Genomic DNA, 22729 nt, shown 5'->3' with positions numbered 1-22729 from the left:
TGAGAGGTCACCAGTGGTAGTCATTGACGACCCTTGACCCGTTTGCTATGGATTGCCCTCAACGAAAAAGGAGCACCTGTCTCCTAATCGTCGTGTGTCGCTACAACTGCCCATTTTAATTTGGACAGGTTAGAGGACAGGGACCCTTTAACACCAAACCACATTCGACAATTAAACTCATACATATTACAAACCCACGAGAAAATAAACTGTTGTCTGTGTTAATTAAAATGTATCTCTTCTCTGTCTCTCTCTCCCCTGCCCCCCCCCTCTTCTCTCCTCTGCTAGGTGGGTATCCAGTTTGGTTGGATGCCTTTGCAGGATACTGGTTCTGTTCCTGGTCTCTGTGACTTCTACTGGACTCTTGAGGAGACCCCAGTACTGTAGGATGGTCCTGACTTACACCTCAGCCTGGAGAGGAGGTTTCATTCTCCTGTGTCCAAAGCCAGCTGTGGCGTAAGAGCATGTGCTTTTGGTGCCATCCAGAGACTGACCAACACGCACACATGGAGGAGAGACGGCTAGGCTACAGTGTAGAGAGAGAAAGAGGTAGGCTACAGTGTAGACAGAGAGAGAAAGAGGTAGGCTACAGTTAGAGAGAGAGAAAGAGTTAGGCTAACAAGTTGTTAGAGAGAGAGAAAGAGGTAGGCTTTACAGGTTGTAGAGGAGAGGAAAGAGGTAGGTACATGCCTTAAGAGCAGAGAAAGAGTGCTAGTCTACAGTGTAGAGAGAGAGAAAGAGGTTAGGCGTTTACAGTTGTTATGTAGAGAGAGAAAGAGGTAGCGCTACAGTGTAGAGAGGAGGAAGAAAGAGGAGGCTACAGTGTTAGAGAAGAGAGTAAATAGGTAGCTACGTTGTAGAGAGAGAGAAAGACGGTATATAGGCTACAGTGTAGAGAGAGAGAAAAATAGGCTACAGTGTTAGAGAGAGGAGGTAGCTTACAGTGTGGTAGAGAAAGAGGTAGGCTACAGTGTAGAGGAAAGAGGGTAGGCTACAGTAGTATTGTAGAGAAAGATAGGCTACAGTGTAGAAGAAAGACGGTAGGCTACGTTTTGTAGAGAGAGAGAAAGAGTAGCGCTACAGTGTAGAAGAAGAGAAAGAGGTAGGGCTACAGGTTAGAGAGAGAGAAAAGAGGTAGGCTACAGTGTAGAGAGAAGAGAAGAGAGGGTAGGCTACAGTGTAGAGAGAGAGAAAGAGGTAGAGCTACAGTGTAGAGGAGAGAAAGAGGTAGGCTACAGTTGTTTAGAAGAGAGAAAGAGGTAGGCTACAGTGTATGAGAGAGAGGTAGCTACAGTGTAGAAGAGAGAGGTAGGCTACAGTGTAGAGAAAGAGTAGGCTACAGTGTAGAGAAAGAGTAGGCTACAGTTGTAGAGAAAAGAGGTAGGCTACAGTTGTAGAGAAAGATGGTAGGGTTACAGTGTAGAAGAAAGAGGTAGGCACAGTGAGAGAAAGAGGTAGGCTACAGTGTAGAAAAGAGGTAGGCTTTACAGTGTTGTAGAGAAAGAGGTAGGCTACAGTGTGTAGAGAAAGAGGTAGGCTACAGTTGTAGAGAGAGAGAAGAGGTTAATGGGCTACAGTTATGCTGTAGAGAGAGAGAAAGAGGGTAGGCTAACAGTGTAGAGACGAGAGAAAGAGGGTAGGCTACACTTGGTAGAGAGAAGAAGAAGTAGGCTACAGTGTAAGAGAAGAGAGAAAAGACCGCGTACTGGCTACACAGTGTAGAGGAGGAGAGAAAGAGGTAGGCTGACAGGTGTAGAGAGAGAGAAAGAGTAGGGGGGGGGGCCGCTTGGTGCTACGCCGCACGACCTGTGTTCCGTACAGTTGGTAGAGAGAGAGAAAGAGGGGTTACCGGCTACCAGTGGTCTTCAGAGAAAGACGTAGAAAGAAGCCGGTAGGCTACAGTGTAGAGAAAAAACAGAGGTACGGCGCCTCAGGTTGCTGAGAGAACAGAGGTAAACCAGAGGTAGGCGACAGTGGTCACGAGGGAAAGAGAGAAGAGGGTAGGCTACGAGAGAGAAAGAGGAGAAAGGAGGTAGGCTACAGAGTAGACGAGAGAGAGAGGAGGAGAGAGAAAGAGGTTGGCTACAGAGTAGCGAGAAGAGAGAAGAAAAGAGTAGGCTTGCGTATGTAGAGAAAGAGAGAAAGCAGGGATAGGCTACAGAGTAGAGAAGAGAGAAAGAGGTAGGCTACAAGAGTAGAGAGAGAGAGAGAGAGAGAGAAAGAGGTTGGCTACAGAGTAGAGGAGAGAGAGAGAAAGAGGTTGGCTACAGAGTAGAGAGAGAGAGAAAGAGGTTGGCTACAGAGTAGAAAAGAGAGGAAACAGGTAGGCTGCAGAGTAGAGAGAGACAGAAAGAGGTAGGCTACAGAGTAGAGAAAGAGAGAAAGAGGTAGGCTACAGAGTAGAGAGAGAGGGAGAGAGAGAGGAGAGAAAGAGGTTGGCTACAGAGTTTAGGAGAGAAGAAGAGAAAGAGGTTGGCTACAGAGTAGAGAGAGAGAGAGAGAGAGAGAGAAAGAGGTTGGCTACAGAGTAGAAAGAAAGAGAAACGGTAGGCTGCAGTGTAGAGAAAGAGAGAAAGAGGGTAGGCTACAGAGTAGAGGAAAGAGAGAAAGAGGTAGGCTACAAGTAGAGAGAGAGAGAGAAGAGAGAGAAAGAGGTTTGGCTACAGAAGTAGAGAGAGAGAGAAAGAAGTGTTGGCTACAGAAGTAGAGAGAGAGAGAAAAGAGGTTGGCTACAGAGTAGAAAGAGAGAGAAACAGGTAGGCTGCAGAGTAGGAGAGAGACAGAAAGAGGTAGGCTACAGTTACTGTCACAGATACAGCACTACCATAACCAGTGCTGTTGTGTCCTCTCTCTACTCTGTTTAACCTGTCTGGGAACCCGCCAACAGCCAATGAAATTGCAGGGCGCCAAATTCAATCAACAAAAATCTCATAATTAAAAATTCTCAAAACATACAAGCATTAGACACCATTTTAAAGATAAAATTCTCATTAATCCAACCACAGTGTCCGATTTCAAAAAGGTTTTCAGCTAAAGCAGAACATATCATTATGTTAGGTCACAACAAGTCACAGGAAAGCATACGGCGATTTTCCAACCAAAGAGAGGAGTCACAAAAAGCAGAAATAGAGATAAAATTCATCACTAACCTTTGATATCTTCATCAGATGACACTCCCGGGAAACATGTTACACAATCACATGTATGTTTTGTTCGATCAAGTTCATATTTATATCCCAAAAAACCTCAGTTTACATTGGCTTTGCCTCCAAAACATCCCGTGGAATTTGCACAGAGCCACATCAATTTACAGAATACTCATAATAAACATTGATAAAAGATACAAGTGTTATTTCACAGAATTAAAGATATACTTCTCCTTAATGCAAACCGCTTGTCAGATTTTTTAAAAACTTTATGGAAAAAGCAAACCATGCAATAATCTGAGTACGGCATCAGAGACCAAAACAACTCAAACAGATATCCGCCATGTTGGAGTCAACAGAAGTCAGAAATAGCATTATAAATATTCACTTACCTTTGATGATCTTCATCAGAATGCACTCCCAGGAATCCCAGTTCCACAATAAATGTTTGATTTGTTCGATAAAGTTCATAATTTATGTCCAAATACCTCCTTTTTGTTAGCGCGTTTAGCCCAGTATTCCAAATTCATGACGCGCGATCACTAGGAGCAGACATAGTCAAAAAGTTCCGTTACAGTCCGTAGAAACATGTCAAACGAAGTATAGAATCAATCTTTAGGATGTTTTTAACATGAATCTTCAATAATGTTCCAACCGGAGATTTCCTTTGTCTTCAGAAATGCAATGGAACTCAAACGAACTCTCACGTGAACGCGCATGGTCAGCTCATGGCACTCTGGGAGAGACCTTACTAACTCCCCTCTCATTCGCCCCCACTTCACAGTAGAAGCATCAAACAAGGTTCTAAAGACTGTTGACATCTAGTGGAAGCCTTAGGAAGTGCAATATGACCCCATAGACACTGTGTATTCGATAGGCCAAGAGTTGAAAAACTACAAACCTCAGATTTCCCACTTCCTGGTTGGATTTTTCTCAGGTTTTCGCCTGCCATATGAGTTCTGTTATACTCACAGACGTCATTCAAACAGTTTTAGAAACGTCAGTGTTATCTATCCAAATCTACGAATAATATGCATATATTAGCAACTGGGACTGAGTAGCAGGCAGTTTACTCTGGGCATGCTTTTCATCCAAATGTGAAAATGCTGCCCCCTAGCCCAAACAGGTTAACTTCTTATGGCTAAGATCCCTTATGGCTGGGATCGACTTGACAACAGCCAGTGAAAGTGCAGGGCTCCAAATTCAAACAACAGAAATCTCATAATTAAAATTCCTCAAACATACAAGTATTTTACACCACTTTAAAGATAAACTTGTTGTTCATCCCACCACAGTGTCCGATTTCAAAAAGGCTTTACGACGAAAGCACACCATCTGATTATGTTAGGTCAGTACCTAGTCACAGGAAAAACACAGCCATTTTTCCAGCCAAAGAGAGGAGTCACAAAAAGCAGAAAGAGATAAAATTAATCACTAACCTTTGATGATCTTCATCAGATGACACTCATAGGACTTCATGTTACACAATACATGTATGCTTTGTTCGATAAAGTTCATATTTATATCAAAAAATCTTAGTTTACATTGGCGTGTTATGTTCAGTAATGTTTTGCCTCCAAAACTTCCAGTGATTTTGCAGAGAGCCACATCAATTTACAGAAATACTACTAATAAACATTGATAAAAGATACAAGTATTAAACATGGAACTTTAGATAAACTTCTCCTGAATGCAACCGCTGTGTCAGATTTCAAAAAAACTTTACGGAAAAAGCACACCATGCAATAATCTGAGTACGGCACTCAGACACAAAAACAAGCCATACAGGTACCCACCATGTTGTGGAGTCAACAGAAGTCAGAAATAGCATTATAAATATTCACTTACCTTTGACGATCTTCATCAGAATGCACTCCCAGGAATCCCAGTTCCACAATAAATGTTTGTTTTGTTCGATAAAGTCCATAATTTATGTCCAAGTACCTCCTTTTTGTTTGCGTGTTTAGTTCCAAAATCCAAATTCATGACGCGCAGGCCAGACGAAAAGTCAAAAAATTCCATTACAGTTCGTAGAAACATGTCAAACGATGTATAGAATCAATCTTTATGATGTTTTTTATATAAATCTTCAATGTTTCAACCGGAAAATTCCTTTGTCTTTATAAACGAAAAGGAACGCAGCTACCTCTCACGGGGGCGCGCCTGAGTGAGCTCATGGCACTCTGCCAGACCCCTGACTCAAACAGCTCTCATTCCCCCCTTCTTCACAGTAGAAGCCTGAAACAAGGTTCTAAAGACTGTTGACATCTAGTGGAAGCCTTAGGAAATGCAATATGACCCCATAGACACTGTATATTGGATAGGTAAACCTACAAACCTCAGATTTCCCACTTCCTGGTTGGATTTTTTCTCAGGTTTTTGCCTGCCATATGAGTTATGTTATACTCATAGACATCATTCAAACAGTTTTAGAAACTTCAGTGTTTTCTATCCGAATCTACTAATAATATGCATATCTTAGCTTCTGGGCCTGAGTAGCAGGCAGTTTACTCTGGGCACCTTATTCATCCAAGCTACTCAATACTGCCCCCAGCCATAAGAAGTTAAACAGAGTAGAGAGAGGACACAGTTACAGCACTGTTATGGTATTAAACAGAGAAGAGAGGACGCAGATACAGCACTGTTATGGTATTAAACAGAGAAGAGAGGACGCAGATACAGCACTGTTATGGTATTAAACAGAGTAGAGAGAGGACACATATACAGATGTACAGTACCAGTCGAAAGTTTGGACACCTACTCATTCAAAGGTTTTTCTTTATTTTTACTATTTTCTACATTGCAGAATAATAGTGAAGACATCAAACTATGAAATAACACATATGGAATCATGTAGTAACCAAAAAAGTGTTCAACAAATCAAAATATATTTTATATTCTTCAAAGTAGCCACACTTTGCCATGATGACAGCTTTGCACACTCTTGGCATTCTCTCAACCAACTTCACCTGGAATGCTTTTCCAACAGTCTAGAAGGAGTTCCTACATATGCTGATCACTTGTTGGCTGCTTTTCCTTCACTCTGCGGTCCAACTCATCCCAAACCATCTCAACTGGGTTGAGGTCGGGTGATTGTGGAGGCCAGGTCATCTGATGCAGCACTTCATCACTCTCTTTATTGGTCAAATAGCCCTTACACAGCCTGGAGGTGTGTTGGGTCACTGTCGTCTTTAAAAACAAATGATAGTACCGCTAAGTGCAAACCAGATGGGATGGCGTATCACTGCAGAATGCTCTAATGAACATATAATCTACCTGAGTCAGAGGTAACTCTGGATCTTCCTTTCCTGTGGTGGTCCTCATGAGAGACATTTTCATCACAGCGCTTAATTGTTTTTCAACTGCACTTGAAGAAACGTTCAAAGTTCTTGACATTTTTCGCATTTACTGACCTTCATGTCTTAAAGTAATGATGAACTGTTGTTTCTCTTTGCTTATTTGAGCTGTTCTTGCCATAATATGGAATTGGTCTTTTACCAAATAGGGCTAACTTCTGTATACCACCCCTACTGTCACGACTTCCGCCGAAGTCGGCTCCTCTCCTTGTTCGGGTGGCGTTCGGCGGTCGACGTCACCGGCTTTCTAGCCATCGCCGCTTCATTTTTCATGTTTCCATTTGTTTTGTCTTGTTCCCTGCACACCTGGTTTTCATTCCCCAATCATTTCATATGTATTTATTCCTCTGTTCCCCATCATGTCTTTGTGTAGGATTGTTTGTGTTACGTGTATTTTGATATTGTGGATATTGTTACGCGCATTACTTTTTGTCTATGTTCCGTGTTTTGGGGACATGTTATTTTGTGCTGTCATTTTGACCGGAATAAAAAGTGTGCCTGTTCACTACACTCTGCTCTCCTGCACCTGACTTCGCCTCCGATACACACTCCTAACACCTACCTTGTCACAACACAACAGATTGGCTCAAATACATTAAGAAGGAAAGAAATTCCACAAATTAACTTTTAACAAGGCACAACTGTTAATTGAAATGCATTCCAGGTGACTACCTCATGAAGCTGGTTGAGAGAATGCCAAGAGTGTGCAAAGCTGTCATCAAGGCAAAGGGTGGCTACTTTGAAGAATCTCAAATATAAAATATATTTTGATTTGTTTCACACTTTCTTTGGTTACTACATGATTCCATGTGTTATTTCATAGTTTTGATGTCTTAACTGTTATTCTACAATGTAGAAAATAGTAAAAATAAAGAAAAACCCTTGAATGAGTAGGTGTGTCCAATCTTTTGACTAGTACTGTATATCAGTCCCTTTCTTCTCTTCCTCTCTCAGCCCCCCTGGTCTGTGCCCTGTAGAGCACCCCCTAGCTGGCCAGAGGAGGGAGTGGTGGAGTTCAGGAGCTATCAGACAGAGCTTAACCCATCACCCGCTGAACTGTCTTTCTGCACCCGGACCAGAGAGAAGGTTTGTGTGTGGGCCTTGATTCTCTGTGTGTGTTTGTGTGTACTTTGCTGTAGGTGTGTGAATGTGTACATGTATATACTACTAGGTTTGTGTTACTCTACAGGTTGGTGTGGTGAGCAGATCAGGAGCAGAGCTGGACGCCATAACCAGTTCTCTGTTCCGATTGGTGGAGGGCCGAAGGGGCGTGTTGATGATTGACGGTGTAGACATCTCTAGTGTGGGACTCCACGACCTTCGCAGCCGGTTGGCGGTCATAGCTCGGGTTCCAACCCTGTTCTCCTGTTCACTGCGCTCTAACCTGGACCCCTGGGGTTGCCATGGGGATGCCCAGGTGTGGGAGGCACTGGAGAGGTGCCACCTGAAGGAAAGGGTCAGCTTGCTGCCAGGACAGCTCCTCTACCCACTACACCACGGGGGGGCCGGGCTCAGGTGGGTATCAGACAGCTGTATACGGGTACAGGTGTGAGAGAGACAGGAACAGGTGTGAGAGAGACAGGAACAGGTGTGAGAGAGACAGGAACAGGTGTGAGAGAGACAAATAGTACAGGTGTGTGAGACGAGACCGGTACAGGCTTGTGGAGAGAACCGGTATCATGGTGTCGTGAGATGAGACCGTACAGTGTGTTGAGAGACGATACCGTTACAGCGTGTGGAATGGACAGGTAAAGGTGTGTGAGAAAGAGGAGGAGAGACAGGTACAAGGTGGTTGTGAGAAAGAGAGAGAGAGAGACAGGTACAGGTGTGTGAGGAGAGAGACGAGTACAGGTGTTGTGCAGAGAGAGACGGTACTAGGTGCTGTGTGGGAGAGTAGAGACAGGTACAGGTGGGGTGAAGAGAGAGACGGGACAGGTGTGGGTGTGTGAGAGAGACAGGTACAGGTGTGTGTAGTGAGAGAGACAGGTACAGGTGTGTGAGAGACAGGTACAGGTGTGTGAGCGAGCGAGAGACAGGTACAGGTGTGAGAGAGCGAGCGAGAGACAGGTGTGAGAGGAAGAGAGGAAGGGACACGGTAGGTGTGGTGTTGTGACGCGAAGTGAGAGACAGGTGTGAGAGAGAGAGACAGGTACAGGGACACGTACAGGTGTGTGTGTGTGTGAGAGAGAGAGACAGGTACAGGTGTGAGAGGCAGGTACAGGTGTGAGAGAGGCAGGTACAGGTGTGTGAGAGAGACAGGTACAGGTGTGTGAGAGAGAGACAGGTGTGCATGTGAAAGGTATGTGGCAGATTGACAAGTGTGTAGACTAAAGTCAGAGGAGGCTGGTGGGATGAGTTATAGGAGGACAGGCTAATTGTAATGGCTGGATTGGATTCAAACATGTGGTTTCCATATGTTTGATGTGTTTGAGAAGTTCAATTTATTCCATTGCAGCCATTACAATGTGCCTGTCCTCCTATAACTCACCCACCAGCCTCCTCTGACTAAAATCAACCTCAACGTAAACCTAAGTCTGCAACTCTCTCTCCCTCTCCCTCTCCAGCTCCAGTGAGAGGAGGCTGCTGTGTGTGTGTCGTGCCCTGTTGAAGGGCTGTGTTGTCCTGGTAGTGGAGGACCCTGTTCCTCCTGTAGACATCCACACTGAGAGGCTGCTCCAGAGCATCATACACACACACTTCTCCCACTGCACCGGACTGTATCTAACACAGAACCCTGGGAACGTCACACACACTGACAGGTGAGGGTTACTGAGATCTGTGTTCTTCTGTGGGATTTGTGTTCTGTCATTTTATCTTGTAAGAGATTAATATTGCTCACTTTTTTCCATATGCTTGGCCAGTTGTATCTCTCTTTCCCCCTCCTTCTCTCCCTGCCTCTCCAGGGTGTTGGTGTTAGATGGGGGACGTGTAGCTGAGTTTGACTGCGCCTCTGCTCTCCTCCAGAGGGGGGCACTGTTCTCCCAGCTGCTCTCTGAGACACATAGACACCAAGACACAGAAGAAGAGTGAAGAGTGAGGGTGGAAGTTGGTATTAGGAACAGAACTAGGATCATTTTACCCATGATCATAATGATGCTGGACTAGCTGTTTGAGTTTGCTCAGTTGTTTAAAGCATGGGGTTTCAACACCAGAGTAATAACACCAGAGTTGTGGGTTTCAACACCAGAGTAATAACACCAGAGTTGTGGGTTTCAACACCAGAGTAATAACACCAGAGTGGTGGGTTTCAACACCAGAGTAATAANAACACCAGAGTAATAACACCAGAGTGGTGGGTTTCAACACCAGAGTAATAACACCAGAGTTGTGGGTTTCAACACCAGAGTAATAACACCAGAGTTGTGGTCACTTTGGATAAAAGCATCTGCTAAATTACCATATTATATTACCATGTGTTAAGTGCCCCTCGTAAGAGGATCCTAAAGGGCTATACATTGTGATGAGGTTACTTACCTCATCCTCTACCAGCAGCGTCCATCTTGGCTCAATGGGGCTATCTGGTTGCCGTGACTGTTATGCTTTTGCAATATGGTCAATGCGAAACTGAGTTATAGAGGAACCGCATGGACTGTGGCCAAGGCTTTAAGTGTACTCAGACCATGTTGTGATACAGGATCAATACTAAAAGTACAACAAATATAGCACAGTAAGCACAGCACTCAATACATACAGCAAGTTTATCTCAATGACTGACACCAGCACAACAAACTACTGCCTGGACTATAGACTCTCTGTGTCTCTCTCCCAACTGCCCTTCTCTTCATTTGTTTGATCTCAGGCATAAATCTGTTCTGATTGAAGAGGGCTTTTATTGACCAGGATTATCCGTCCAGCTCTGTATCTACTGGTACGGGTACATTCAGGCTTGGCCAGTACTGTTTATACAAAATCTGTACAATGTATACAAAATGTATTGTGTTCTTTTGATCTCATTCTGACGATGCATGATCAATTGTAACTGATCATCGCAATATGTAGGATGCAGTGTGTGTGTGTGTGTGTGTGTGTGTGTGTGTGTGTTTCTAATGAACATCAAATGTTTAAGGTTCTATTTTCTTGATTCTACCCAGAGCTTTAAAATGCAGTGATTACTCATATCTATAATTACCAGAACCTCTGTGTGTGTGTGCTCTTGTTGAAGCACAGGACTGATAAGTTTAATTGGCAGGCTAATCACTATAACAAAGTACGACTAATAACAGACTAGGGGTAACCCACACACACTCCTCAGTGTGTGCGTGTGTGTCATGTCTCATCATCGAAAATGCACAATTAAACACTGACGTCAATGAATCACATAAAGCCTTTTATTGAGTTATCTCGTCACAAAACAAGTTATGGGTGAAAAAGGTTTCTTTAAGTTTCTACAAGGCTCTATATAAACTCTGTTTTCATCTCTGGCTGTGGGTAGACATGCTAGCAGGACAGTGACTGCATCACAACGCTGGGTACAAAACACGCCACTTGTTAACAACACATTCACACACAGGCTCCAAAACGCACCATACCATCACCAGAACCTAGTCTCATATATGTACCACTGATCTACTGTATGTGTTTCTAGAAACTCTAGAACCTAATGTATGTACAACACTCCATCCAACACATACACACTGAAATATACACAAATCCCTTCTTAAAACCTTGTTCAATGGTTGAGCGTGCTACACGTGTGTTTACCTTTTGAAAGAAAACACATGTAGTACGCTCATATATTCCATCATATAAAAGCAATAACATAGGACATCTGAGGATAAGTTGAGATGTATGGCATGTATCAATATTAGCCAGGTGGATAATCTCTCACATTAGACGATGCTTATAAGGAATATAAAATATAACATTGTAGACCATGTAACATGCACAAAACTGCACTTACAGTATTCATATCAGGCGGTGATAAATATTGGATAAATACTGACGGTTTCATCCATGAGATATTTACTGGCATTATGCATTCAATTAGATTGGATCATGGAAAGCCTCTTCTGTAGTGTTCACTAGCTTTGGTCCTCATCTTGGTAGCGACCTCTCCCAAAACATAGTGTGTCGTTTTGGATAACAACAAGAATAAGAAATAGCGTTATACCTTCACAACAGAAAGTCATGGTCAACGTTGATAATGTCCCTCTGCATGACAACAGACACAGATAATCAGTTCAGTATGTTTTCAAGTTCCTCTTTCTATAATAACTAGGTAATCGTTTTTTTTTCAGGACATTTAGGAAAGTCATTTAGCTGACTGATCTGTCTGAGACATAGCTCCCCGGTGAGGGAACAGAGAGTTAAGCTAGTACTAAACCCTGAACAACGGGAAGCAGATCAAACAACACACTTCAATTTCCATTTTAAAGTCCTATTTCCCTATTTTCTCCCTCCCTGCCTCTTTTCCCACTCTTTTTATCTTTTATTCACTTTCCCTTAAATGTTCCTCTTTTCCCCCACTCCCTCCTCTCCCCGCTCTCCCTCCCCTCTTACCCCTCGCTGTGTGCTGCTGTTCAGGAGTAAATCTGTGTGATGTGTTAAGTGGATCTGACCCTATTCCTGGTCACAGGGGATGGTTCAATTCCTTGTTTTATCAGGGTCCCCCTCGCACCACCCTTAATTACTGATAGTTAATTACTTCTTCTGTTTGGAACCAATTATTGTAACACACACACACATTAGTGTACACAAACGGTAGCATGCTCACACTCACACATGCGTACAGACACCAGGATTCCAGCAAAAACTCCCTGGCAACAGCAGCAATGGGAAAAGGCAACACGATAGGTTTACCTTGATATCAGAGAGGTACGAGGATTGCCAAATTATCCATTAAGTCGTTTCATTTTTGTTTGCTGGAACACATTAACAGGAGGACAGGACAGGAGGGGTGGAGGGGAGGAGAGGAGAAAGGAAATAAGGAAAAACTAAACAGAGCGGTGGAGACATGAACAAATTGAACAAAGGAAATGCAGAAGAGGAGAGCAGGTCATTGGTTGAGGTGGATAGTTAGATGTATTTGGAACAAGGATAGTATCAGGGAAAGAGAGGTATCATTCAGTTAGTTCTGCCTGATCTGTTTATCTTGTTTGTGATGTAACCTGCCATTCATACTTCCATGCTGTCTGTCTTGGGTGTCTTGGAGATCCATAGCGTTGATTGGTGGTTAACACTGGTTTTGGTCCGTGGTTTGCTTTATGAAATAAAAACAATGGAAACAGAATGAACAATAGTAGAACAAAACTAAATTAGAATAGTAGAACCACAGATGAATCGTAAAACAAAACTGTGTGTACGTGTGTGGTTGTGTGCGTGTGTGTGTTAAACACGAGAGCTGTTGCTCACACAAACACTTCTGTGCCAGCCATACCCAGCGATAAAACTCTGGATCCTTGCCTACTCATAACTCCTCATAACTCATATTTCCTCAGATCGCGTTTGTCGTGTTGTAAGTTCAAGTGTGTCGCCTGTTGTAAAGGAGAGACCTCGCACGCGCTAGGGTCATGGTTAGAAGAGCCATGACCCTAGCGTCAAATCAGATTAACATCAGATTTGACTTTTTGTAGCAGGTTAGAAACATTTACGAAGCAGGTTAGAATAATTAACGAAGCAGGTTATAATAATTAACATAGCAGGTTAGGATAATTAATGTAGCAGGTTAGGAGAATTAGCATAGCAGGTTAGGAGAATTAGGTTAAATGCAAAACATTTCAACTTTTGACGTTCATTTGACAAAAGCTTGATCCCTTCTAGCCGCGTTAGGGCTTTGGGAGCGTTTCAGGAAGAATTTTACTGCGGCAGGCGGGAGTCAGAGGCGTGATTAACTGGTCTCTGTCTGTAGATTCCCTCTCAGTTCCCCAGCTATCGGAAATATGTTAAAAACCAGTGGTGGAAACAGTACCAATTGTCATATTTGAGTAAGAGTAAAGATACCTTAAAAGAAAATGACTCAAGTAAAAGTGAAAGTCACCCAGTAAAATACTACTTGAGTAAAATTCTAAAAGTATTTGGTTTAAATATACTTAAGTATCAAATGTAAATGTAATTRMTAAAATATACTTAAGTATCAAAAGTAAAAGTATAAATCAATTCCAATTCCTTATATTAAGCAAACCAGACAGCACAATTTTCTTGTTTTAATTTACGGATAGCCAGAGGCATACTCCAACACTCAGACATTAATTTACAAATGAAGAATTGTGTTTAATGAGCGTTTGTGTTTAATGAGTCCGCAAGATCAGTGGCAGTAGGGATGACCAAGGATGTTCTCTTGATAAGTGTGTGAAACAGACAACTGTCCTGTCCTTCTAAGCATTCAAAATGTAACAAGTACTTTTGGGTGTACATTTTTTTAAACATTTGGATGTAGTGAAGTAAAAATAAAGTTGGCAAAAATAGAAATAGTAAAGTACAGATACCCCCAAAAATTACTGAAGTAGTTCTTTCAAGTATTTTTACTTCAAGTACATTACACCACTTTTAAATACACATCAAATCAGACGGACAGCGATACTAAACTGGATAAATTAAAAAAACTAAGTTGCTGCCCAATCAAGGCAGAGGAGAGCTGGGAGTGTCTATATAGGAGATGTAAAGTCACAGTAGCGGGGTAGGGAGGTTGGTTGGCATTATACAATGTGCTGGAGTTGCACTTTGGTTATTGTAGGAACGCCATCGACCGGGCCCAGCTATCGACCCAGAAATCATAGAATGTGTTACCCTATCTGTTGCCAGAGTAGGGTAACACACACACACACACACACGCACATCGCCTACACACAATCACAATAATAATTAATGACAGARGGCTGAGCCAGTGGCCAGGGCTGTTATGCTAAATGACTCTTTGCTAACAAGGCGTCCTTGTGTTATGCCAGTGATTATGACTGAGTAAGCACTGTTCTTACCAAACAATTACAGCCCAGACCCATCCATCACAGCACAGGAACGGGGGGACTGGACCCATCCATTAGTGGATGAACAGGGGGGGGGGGGTAGGGTTCAGAGATTGAGCTGTTTCTCTGATTAATTTTGAGTATGCCAATTCAAGGAATAAAAAAAAAAAGAGTTGATGGAAGTGTAAGTGTGATTGAAAATGAGAGAAAGAGGAGTATATAAGAGAATATTATACGATTGGTTTGTATGAGGATCATAGATTGATATTTTAGTGAAGTTGTTATCAGTAAGGCAGTACTGGGGACACCGGGGACTTAGTGTGTTCAGTTGTGTTGTACCATAGGGAGTTGAAGTTTCTGTTGTTGCAGTGGTGTGTCATGTCTCACCTCTTACTAAACATCTGGAAACAGCAAGTCCCAGAAGCCACCAGGATGAGCAGCAGCAGAGGGATGGTGGGGATGATTACATAAACCAGCAGCATACCTGCAGAAGGAGGATAGAGCAGAGATGGAGCTCCAGAGAGGCTATTTCAGCAATTACACTCTATTTAAACACTGTCTTACATTCCATATCATCGCTACACCACATGTCTCACTTTCTGGTGTCCTGCCATACCATTTAATTGTCTCACCTCCCTATCTCACCTCCACCTGTCTCACCTCCACCTGTCTCACCTCCACCGGTCTCACCTGAGGTTCCAGCTATGACTACGTGTGGGGCGTCGTCCTCACTTGGTCCGGATTGTTTGACCTCATCTGCCTGCACCACCGCCACATCTGGGACAGACAGACAAAGATACTAAATCAAAAAGGGATATACTAACTGATACCCTCATGCAGTCAACCATGCTGACCTCCAGGAGTGGGGCTGATGTGGCCGGGCTATGCCCCAGTGTGTGCCTCCTCACCTGGGTCACGAGCTCCAGGCCTGTCCCCCTGCTCCTTCCCCAGACGGCTCTCTGGATCAACATCAGAATCAGAAAAAACTTGATTAAACAAAACTGATATGCATTTCTCTTAGTGTAATGTTTTACCAGGCTAAAACACAATTGGATCGCAATTGGATATCACAAAATTGGGAGAAAAAGGGGGGTAAACTTTTTTAAAGAATAAAAAATAGATATAACAACCTTTTAAAAGGGAAACGTATAGAACACTCGACAAAACACACAGAACTCATCTCATCTGCCGTGACATTTGCGTACCTGTGTGATGCTGCGTACCTGTGTGATGCTGCGTACCTGGTTCGTACTTGCAGATGAAGTTGTGCTTCATGTTGCACCTGTCATCGTTCCACTGGTACATGTAGGCCCCGCCCAGCCCATGGAGCGCTGTAGGCTGGTGGTACATCACTACACATGCCTCCCCTCCGCACGACGGCTCGTCAAAATACCAGTTCCTAACACACACAATCACACACAATCACACACAATAATACACATATTCAAATTAAAATACAGACATACACAAAAGCCTCACCAAAGTAACAGTTGATGTGTGAAACATACACACCTGAATTGGGACACACTCCCATCGGTCCAGAGGTAGAGGTCAGGACAGGAGGCGAAGCCGCCGTTTTCCTGTGTGTGTTCTCCTTCTGTCCTCATCAGCCCGATCCAGAAATCCCCGTCTGCTATTCCTCCATTACCGGTACCTGCTCCTACCCCCGTTTCTGTCCCTGCTCCTGTTGAGGAGGTCCGAAGCTCCTGTAAGAAATAATATATATATTGTAAGTATATTATAAGTAAATAAGAAATATATTAACATGTTTGTGCTTGTAACACTTTGAGAGAGTGTGTTTGTTGTTTTTGTTTGTACACTCACACACACACGCGCACACACACACACACACACACACACACACACACACACACACACACACACACACACACACACACACACACACACACACACACACACACACACACACACACACACACTGACCTGTAGCAGGTGTTCTATGTGTCTCTGCTCCGCAGCGCTCTCTACACTCAGCAATGACCCTCCGTCCATCTCACATGCCTGTCTGGCCTCGCTGAATGCAATCCGGCTGGTCATTTCCCGGAAGTAGGCAATCTTATAGCATGGGCGCTCCTCCCCTCCCTGACACACCGTCTGACCTGGAGGCAAATGAGATCATCAATCTATCTATTGATTGCATGTAGGGCTCGCACAATTACCTTCTAACCATGTAACCGACGGTTATGGATGAAGATCGGAACACACCCCCTCCCTGCATCAGCAGCACACATAGAAATAGAATGAATAGAAGGGTCTTGGAACCTCTGGCTAATTGACTGGTAAAATCATGGGTACACTCGAAATTGCTGCCTGGTATTGTGATGCAAAAATGTTCATGGGAATGTTATAGGGCTGTGACGGTCATGAAACTTTGTTAGCCGGTGATTGTCAAGCAAATAACTGCCGGTCTCAAGGTAATTGACAAAAATACATTTAGCATCTCCTTACTTCCATGCATACAGTAGCCTACAAGCGACTGATGCAGACCTTTGGAACATTTAAATTTTTCTAAAAGTATAATAAATCCATTTAAAATAGCCTACACCATGCCAATAAATCCATGACTTATTTTAGACAGGTCTATGACGAAAATGTAGTCTATTTCAGATTAACAGAATAGCATACTGTGAGTTGTCCTTATGTTTGGCCCGGATCTGGCTATGCCATATGGCTGTGGGCTACACTAGTTCCTTTAGTAAACAAGATTTGCTTAGAATTCCGTGGCATTATTTTATATTATTTTATAGTATGAAGAATACAAAAGCTGAATAAAATAGAAAGGATATTTTCTCCAAAACGATTTGAGGGAGTGCACACATGCGGCTATTCTTTGTGGAGCGGTTAAAAAAGAAACAGGTCCTCCTGTCTGCTTAATTTAGAGTTACGTTGGGCTATATGTTTAGATTTTTAATACATTCTAAGGCTACATGATGTGACTCTAATGATGATTTGAAAAAAGTTGCATGAAAGGCATGAGCTTTGCTTTGTTTTTTGTGCAGCCTGTACACACTTCATCAGTCTCTCATTCACAATTTGACAAACACTTGATAATGCCTCGAATTTCCCGGCGACGTCCCCTTTGCTTGGCCGTAATGCCCCCTACAAAAATCCATGCCTTTTGCGGCCAGTGGCCGTTGTGCCCTTGTGCTGAATCTAATAATTATAATTCCCCCGGCAGCGTGCTCCGAAGCACCTCTCACTCACATGGCTCTCTGAGATATCTCAATTCTTATTAGCCAATGTCCATCACATGATCGAGTCCTTCTCACAGGCTACAAGTGAAGACGCACATGTGTGCGTAGTCTGGGACAGTTGTGGGATAGGATAGATCCCAAATTAATACAATCACTAGCATAAAAAAACAAACATGTTAAAAGCAATGAGGCTGATGCAACGGATCAGAACTATTAGCTTAAAATGTTCATAAACTATTAGGCTATTTCTTCATATTATAAGTGTTGCAATGCGCATACGACATAAGCTCAAATGTTCCAAAATGCAATCAATTAGCGGGAAAACACAAATCTCAAAAGTGACCGCAAATGCGATTATGCATGTAAGGCTTTTATAATAAAGGTGTATTTTTATGGTGAAAATGATCTTCCCCAAACTTGAAAGTCACGCGCTGCATATGTATGCCAGTTAGGCTCTAAACACCTTGTAAAGCGGATTAATGTGCTTCATTTTAAGAAGTTGTTTGGCCACTTTAGTTGTGATACAAACCTTTTCAAAACATATAGGCCTATGGGCTAGATAGGCGCGACTATGCTTTGAAAAAGGCGGGATGGAAGTGATGCACTGTTTCTTGCCTTACTGCACACAAACTGGGCATCATTCACAAGTGATAGGCTAATATTGTCACCCATCAGACTATTCTTGATTTAATCTTGTCTTTACATATACTAAATAATATGTGTGTGAAATTAGTTTTGATTTAGAATGGGCCACTATCATGCACCTGTCTCAAAACAGGAAGGGGGAAAAAATACATGTCATCTTGGCATTTAAATAGTGAATGGAGGACGCTTTTTTCGTGGTTTATTTTCATTTCAGCCAGGTATATGTCAGAATGATTAGAAGGATAATAGAGTGCTGAGTACCGGGCAGTTTGCAAGTTTGATAGGCTACAAAAGACCTACAGCAGCATCAGAGCTTGGAGAAGCCAAATTACCGTGACTAAACGGTCACGTGGAATTTGACTGCCGTCATGACTCGTGAACGCCGGTGTGGTGGTAATACTGTCACCACAACAGCCCTAGAATGTTTATTCAGATGATGTTAACGTATGTGGCACAGGCCATGGAATGTATTTTTTGTAATGTTAGTTGAGTTGAATCAACAAATCACAGCACATATTGATGGGTACACTTCCTGCTTTTTCTTCCTGCTTTTACTTCCTACTCTGCTCAACGCAATGGCCATCAGTCCACTGACTATGCTATCACTGACTCGAATGGGGACGCCCATTCTATTCCTTCTATTTCTATGGCAGCACATGCCGTCGGGAGCGGAGGAGAGCCGAAAATGTGCGTCTTCAAAAAATAAGTATATTCAAACGATTATTACAGTGACCGCGGTCACTTGGCTGGCCAATTACCGTCATACAAAATTCCATGACCGTCACTACCCTAATTGTAAGTAAACAATTTACATAAGGATTGATTAATTAATCAATTAACAATTATGTCAAATCTATCTGTGTCAGTTGTATGCAATAGGAGTCAATTTAGGCATCTACTGTATGCCGGTAATCTATCGTGGACAGACTACGTAACATATATGGTAGTAATTTACGTGAGATTTTCAGTTTTTGTTTGCCGAGATCAGTATGCCAGTAATACAGCCAATGCCATCAAGTAATGGTTCCGCCACCGTTTCAAAATCAAGGTACTTCCTTGTTCTCTACTCATTCCTGTGGCCGTGGCTGTGTTTGTCTTTTCCTCCCTCCGTCTATCTGACAAACCATCCATCATGTAATCAGTGATCAGTAAATCCACCAGACTACTGTATCTACACCCAATCAGCCCCTCCACCGGTCAGTACATCCATCAACCAGTCCACAAATCAACCAACCCACCTGTCAATCAACCACCTCATCAAACAACTAATTTATCAATCTAAAAATCAGTTCATATTAGTGATACCTCAGTGACTCAGATACCTCTCTGTTGATCTTAAGAAGTGGTTTGAAGGTCTTAAGTGAATGCAAACATCTCCATTGAACTTATCAGTTGTACACAATCCCTCGACCCCCTCCCACACACACACCCTTAACGACTTTTGGCTTCCCGCCAAAAGGATGTGGTCATCGCATTCGCATCCTCTCAGTACCTTAGAATTTACCGTCAAACTTTCCTAGTGTAGTCAATATCCTCTGTCAATCAGGAAGTGACTCTAGCTAACTGACTGTAGTAACAGGGCTGCTGATCACACTGTAGGCTGGAGGCCCACTTCTAGAACAGCCTTGTTACCGCTCACAAACATACTTTTACTGGATGTGTTCACACACTGATATGACATTTACAGTAAGCAGCAGTCATGCTGTACTGTACGTATACACAAACACAGAGGAGACACACCCACAAACACAGAATAGACACACCCACAAACACAGAGTAGACACACCCACAAACACAGAGTAGACACACCCACAAACACAGAGTAGACACGTGTACTTTCACAAGTATGCACGCACACAGGTACACACATACACACAAATATAATCACACACATGCAGCACACAATATTCAGCATTATAAAGCTGTACTCTATGATGGCAGTTAAGTGGGTGAAAAGTGGCGGATCTGGCCCAGATTCTGGACTGACTCATAAAAAAACGTGTGTGTGTGTACATGAATATGTGTGTGTGTGTGTGTGTGTGTGTGTGTGTGTGTGTGTGTGTGCGTGTGTGTGTGTATGCATGCATGCGTGCATCAGTGAATAATACCAGTGATTAATACACAGGCAGTTAAAGAGGCCTAATAATAACATTAGCAGTGTGGCCAGGAGGTACTTTAAATGATTGGCTGCCTGGTCTAGATCAGATCTGCACTATCATCACTTTGGACCGGGGCGCACAGACGACCAACAGACTCAGCATTTTCACCCCCTTCCTCTCTTCGTTCATTCCCTCCATCCATCCTGCCTCATCTTCCTGTTCTGATACCTCAAAATTCTTCTTCTCAACCCAAAGCGTCATCGTTTTCCTTTCTCCCTTTCTTTCTTCCTCTCTCGCTCTCTCTCCTTTATTCATTGGTTCCCTCTATCCGGCCTCCTCTGCTCTGATTCCTCAGATCCACATATTCATCAGTTCTTCCCTTTCTTTTCCTCTAACAGCCTCCTCTTCCTTCACCTCCTCCTTCACTTCTTCCTTCACTTCTTCCTTCACCTCTTCCTTCACCCGCCTTCACCTCTTCCTCTGTTTCTCTCCTTCATCCCTCTTCCTCACCCCCTTTTCATCCTCTGCACTTTCCCTATCTTGGAACATCAACCCCTCTCTCTCACTGATTCTCCCTCTGTCACTTTGTCTTCTCCCTCATCTGTGCCACTTTTTCAGTTTATTTAGACTAAATCACATAGTAAGGACATTTTAGGTTAAAGAGGGGCATATCTCACCACTAATGAAATAAAAGTTGTCCACTCTCCCCTCACTCTCTCCATCTGTCATCTGTCTGACTATAAGACTCTCTCTCTCTCTCTTTGCTCTCTCTCTACAGTATGTAATGGATTTGAATGCAAACATGTTAAGTCAGCTGCCTGCCCTATGACACCGACAGCCCTGACACATGTAGAATAGCAGTCTGATATAAATCATAGATATTGCTACATTTAGTCACAGAGGGAAGGAACAGTAAATAGACACAATCTTTACAGTCAATAAAACCAATAAATCCCGTTTCCAGGGTAAACCAACTCCAACAGGCTCACACACACATTCATACACATGTATGAAAGCAAGCACATGTGACACACCTCATCATCTGTAACTGTAGCAATGCAATAAAAGCAAAACTGTAGCAGTTAACATGTATTTACATTTTTGACATGAACAATGGAAGGAATAGAAAACATGATTCCATGTGGAATTTTTTTTTCTTTGTGTCAGATAACCTAATCTTATAGATTGATGTATATTTTCCAATCCTAACAAAATTCACAAATGTCCATCTAATTTTAATGATGATGATGGTGGTGGTGGTTATGATGATGATGAGCTATAGGCCTATAACTTTAACCTAGTCACAAAAGATAACATTTTACTGGTAGTTTATGGTTGAGATTATTGTTTGATGAGAATGGTTAAGGAATTATTATTTGATTATTCTTATCTTGAAGATAACAGAAATACCACCAATATTCAAATGTTATTATTTTATAACGCTTATTTGTTTTATACGATCATTGAAAGTAGACCAATATGTGAAAAACTAACCATAAAAATGATCACATCATCAACTTACCACTGACAACTCTTGCGCCGTGACTGCTCGAGGCCATGACCATCACTCCGCATAGAACTCTCAGGATATTCTGCTCCGCGCTCTTCTTAGATGATTGCATACTTGACAGAGAAAAAGACAGAGCTTTGAAATAAAAATGGTATTGTAAAAATAAAAAAGCTCCTTCGCTCACATCAGAGTTCACCGGTCTACTGCCAGTTTGTTGACTGCGACTCTGCTCTCAGTCTCTGCTGTTGTCATGGTTTCCACCCAAATTTCCGGTTTTTACTTTGCAGTGAGCAAGATGCTCTAATGGGATTCGTACCGGCACCCTCACGCGCTCGAGGACCGAAAAATGTTCTAAGAACGGGGGCTCGCCTCGTGCAGACAGCCCACCAGAGACAGTGAAACTGCGAAAGTGGCTCCCACAGGCGCGCTTATTGATCCCCCTCCCTTTCCTTCTCTCGTTGCTGAGTCCCTCTGCAACTGATCGACCACACACAGCTGTCACCTCGCGCCCCACCGACTATTTAATTAGCCTCGTGACACGTGCCTCGCACCCCTCCCCAATCTATATGTGCGAAATCCATTGATAGCATGTTTGAGATTAGATGGAATATAATTGCATGAACACTTTAAGCAAATGCGTCAAACTATAAACTAATATTAGGATTAAGCTACAATACGGTTCACTAAAATATAAACTATACTACATTTGAGAGTCCAGTTCTAGAGGGTTACTCCTGCATGCTGGTGTCTTAAAGGTTCAGAACTCTTGGCAGGTACGCTGACACAGAGGGAGGCTACATTGTATGTATATTAGCTGTCCTGGCTTGGGGTCACCACCGTAGCCACCTGGGACTTAA

General features: G+C 42.9%; 2 protein-coding genes across 3 annotated transcripts in view; one reads left to right on the top strand and one right to left on the bottom strand.

Annotated features, from left to right (window-relative positions):
* abcc13 (ATP-binding cassette, sub-family C (CFTR/MRP), member 13) overlaps window positions 1-9766 on the top strand; it is a 17949-nt gene extending 8183 nt beyond the window's left edge. Inside the window, 4 exon segments of the mRNA XM_070446810.1 lie at window positions 7457-7588; window positions 7692-8017; window positions 9067-9261; window positions 9406-9766. Of these exon segments, the coding sequence (XP_070302911.1) occupies window positions 7457-7588; window positions 7692-8017; window positions 9067-9261; window positions 9406-9532 (780 nt within the window). The 3' untranslated portion in view covers window positions 9533-9766.
* A 1050-nt stretch (window positions 9767-10816) lies between these two features.
* On the bottom strand, window positions 10817-22370 carry chodl (chondrolectin). 2 transcript variants are annotated; one of them, XM_024000862.2, is made up of 8 exons: window positions 21885-22370; window positions 16348-16523; window positions 15916-16109; window positions 15627-15802; window positions 15312-15362; window positions 15094-15180; window positions 14791-14887; window positions 10817-12701 (listed from the first exon to the last, which is right to left on the bottom strand). In XM_024000862.2, exons 1-8 carry the CDS (start codon window positions 21982-21984, stop codon window positions 12617-12619), a joined length of 966 nt encoding a protein of 321 aa, XP_023856630.1. In that variant the 5' UTR covers window positions 21985-22370; the 3' UTR covers window positions 10817-12616. The 2 variants fall into 2 exon arrangements, with proteins under 2 accessions (XP_023856630.1, XP_023856632.1); XM_024000864.2 differs by having other exon boundaries at window positions 15645-15802; window positions 21885-22369.
* Between the last annotated feature and the right edge of the window lie 359 nt (window positions 22371-22729).

The sequence above is a fragment of the Salvelinus sp. IW2-2015 genome, linkage group LG14, assembly GCF_002910315.2.
Source record: "Salvelinus sp. IW2-2015 linkage group LG14, ASM291031v2, whole genome shotgun sequence".
Classification (NCBI taxonomy): Eukaryota; Metazoa; Chordata; class Actinopteri; order Salmoniformes; family Salmonidae; genus Salvelinus; species Salvelinus sp. IW2-2015.
The sequence above is the reverse complement of the archived record's forward strand: the minus strand, read 5'-3'. Positions and strand labels throughout refer to the sequence as shown.

What these genes read in the sequence shown, in the direction of transcription:
- chodl (XM_024000862.2), bottom strand. Translation starts at nt 21,984, where the DNA reads ATGCAATCATCTAAGAAGAGCGCGGAGCAGAATATCCTGAGAGTTCTA. An exon ending in CGGCGCAAGAGTTGTCAGTG is followed by an intron (nt 16,524 to 21,884) that starts GTAAGTTGATGA and finishes ATTTGCCTCCAG; the next exon opens with GTCAGACGGTGTGTCAGGGA. An exon ending in TTCCAGATGTTTAGTAAGAG is followed by an intron (nt 12,702 to 14,790) that starts GTGAGACATGAC and finishes TATTTCATAAAG; the next exon opens with CAAACCACGGACCAAAACCA.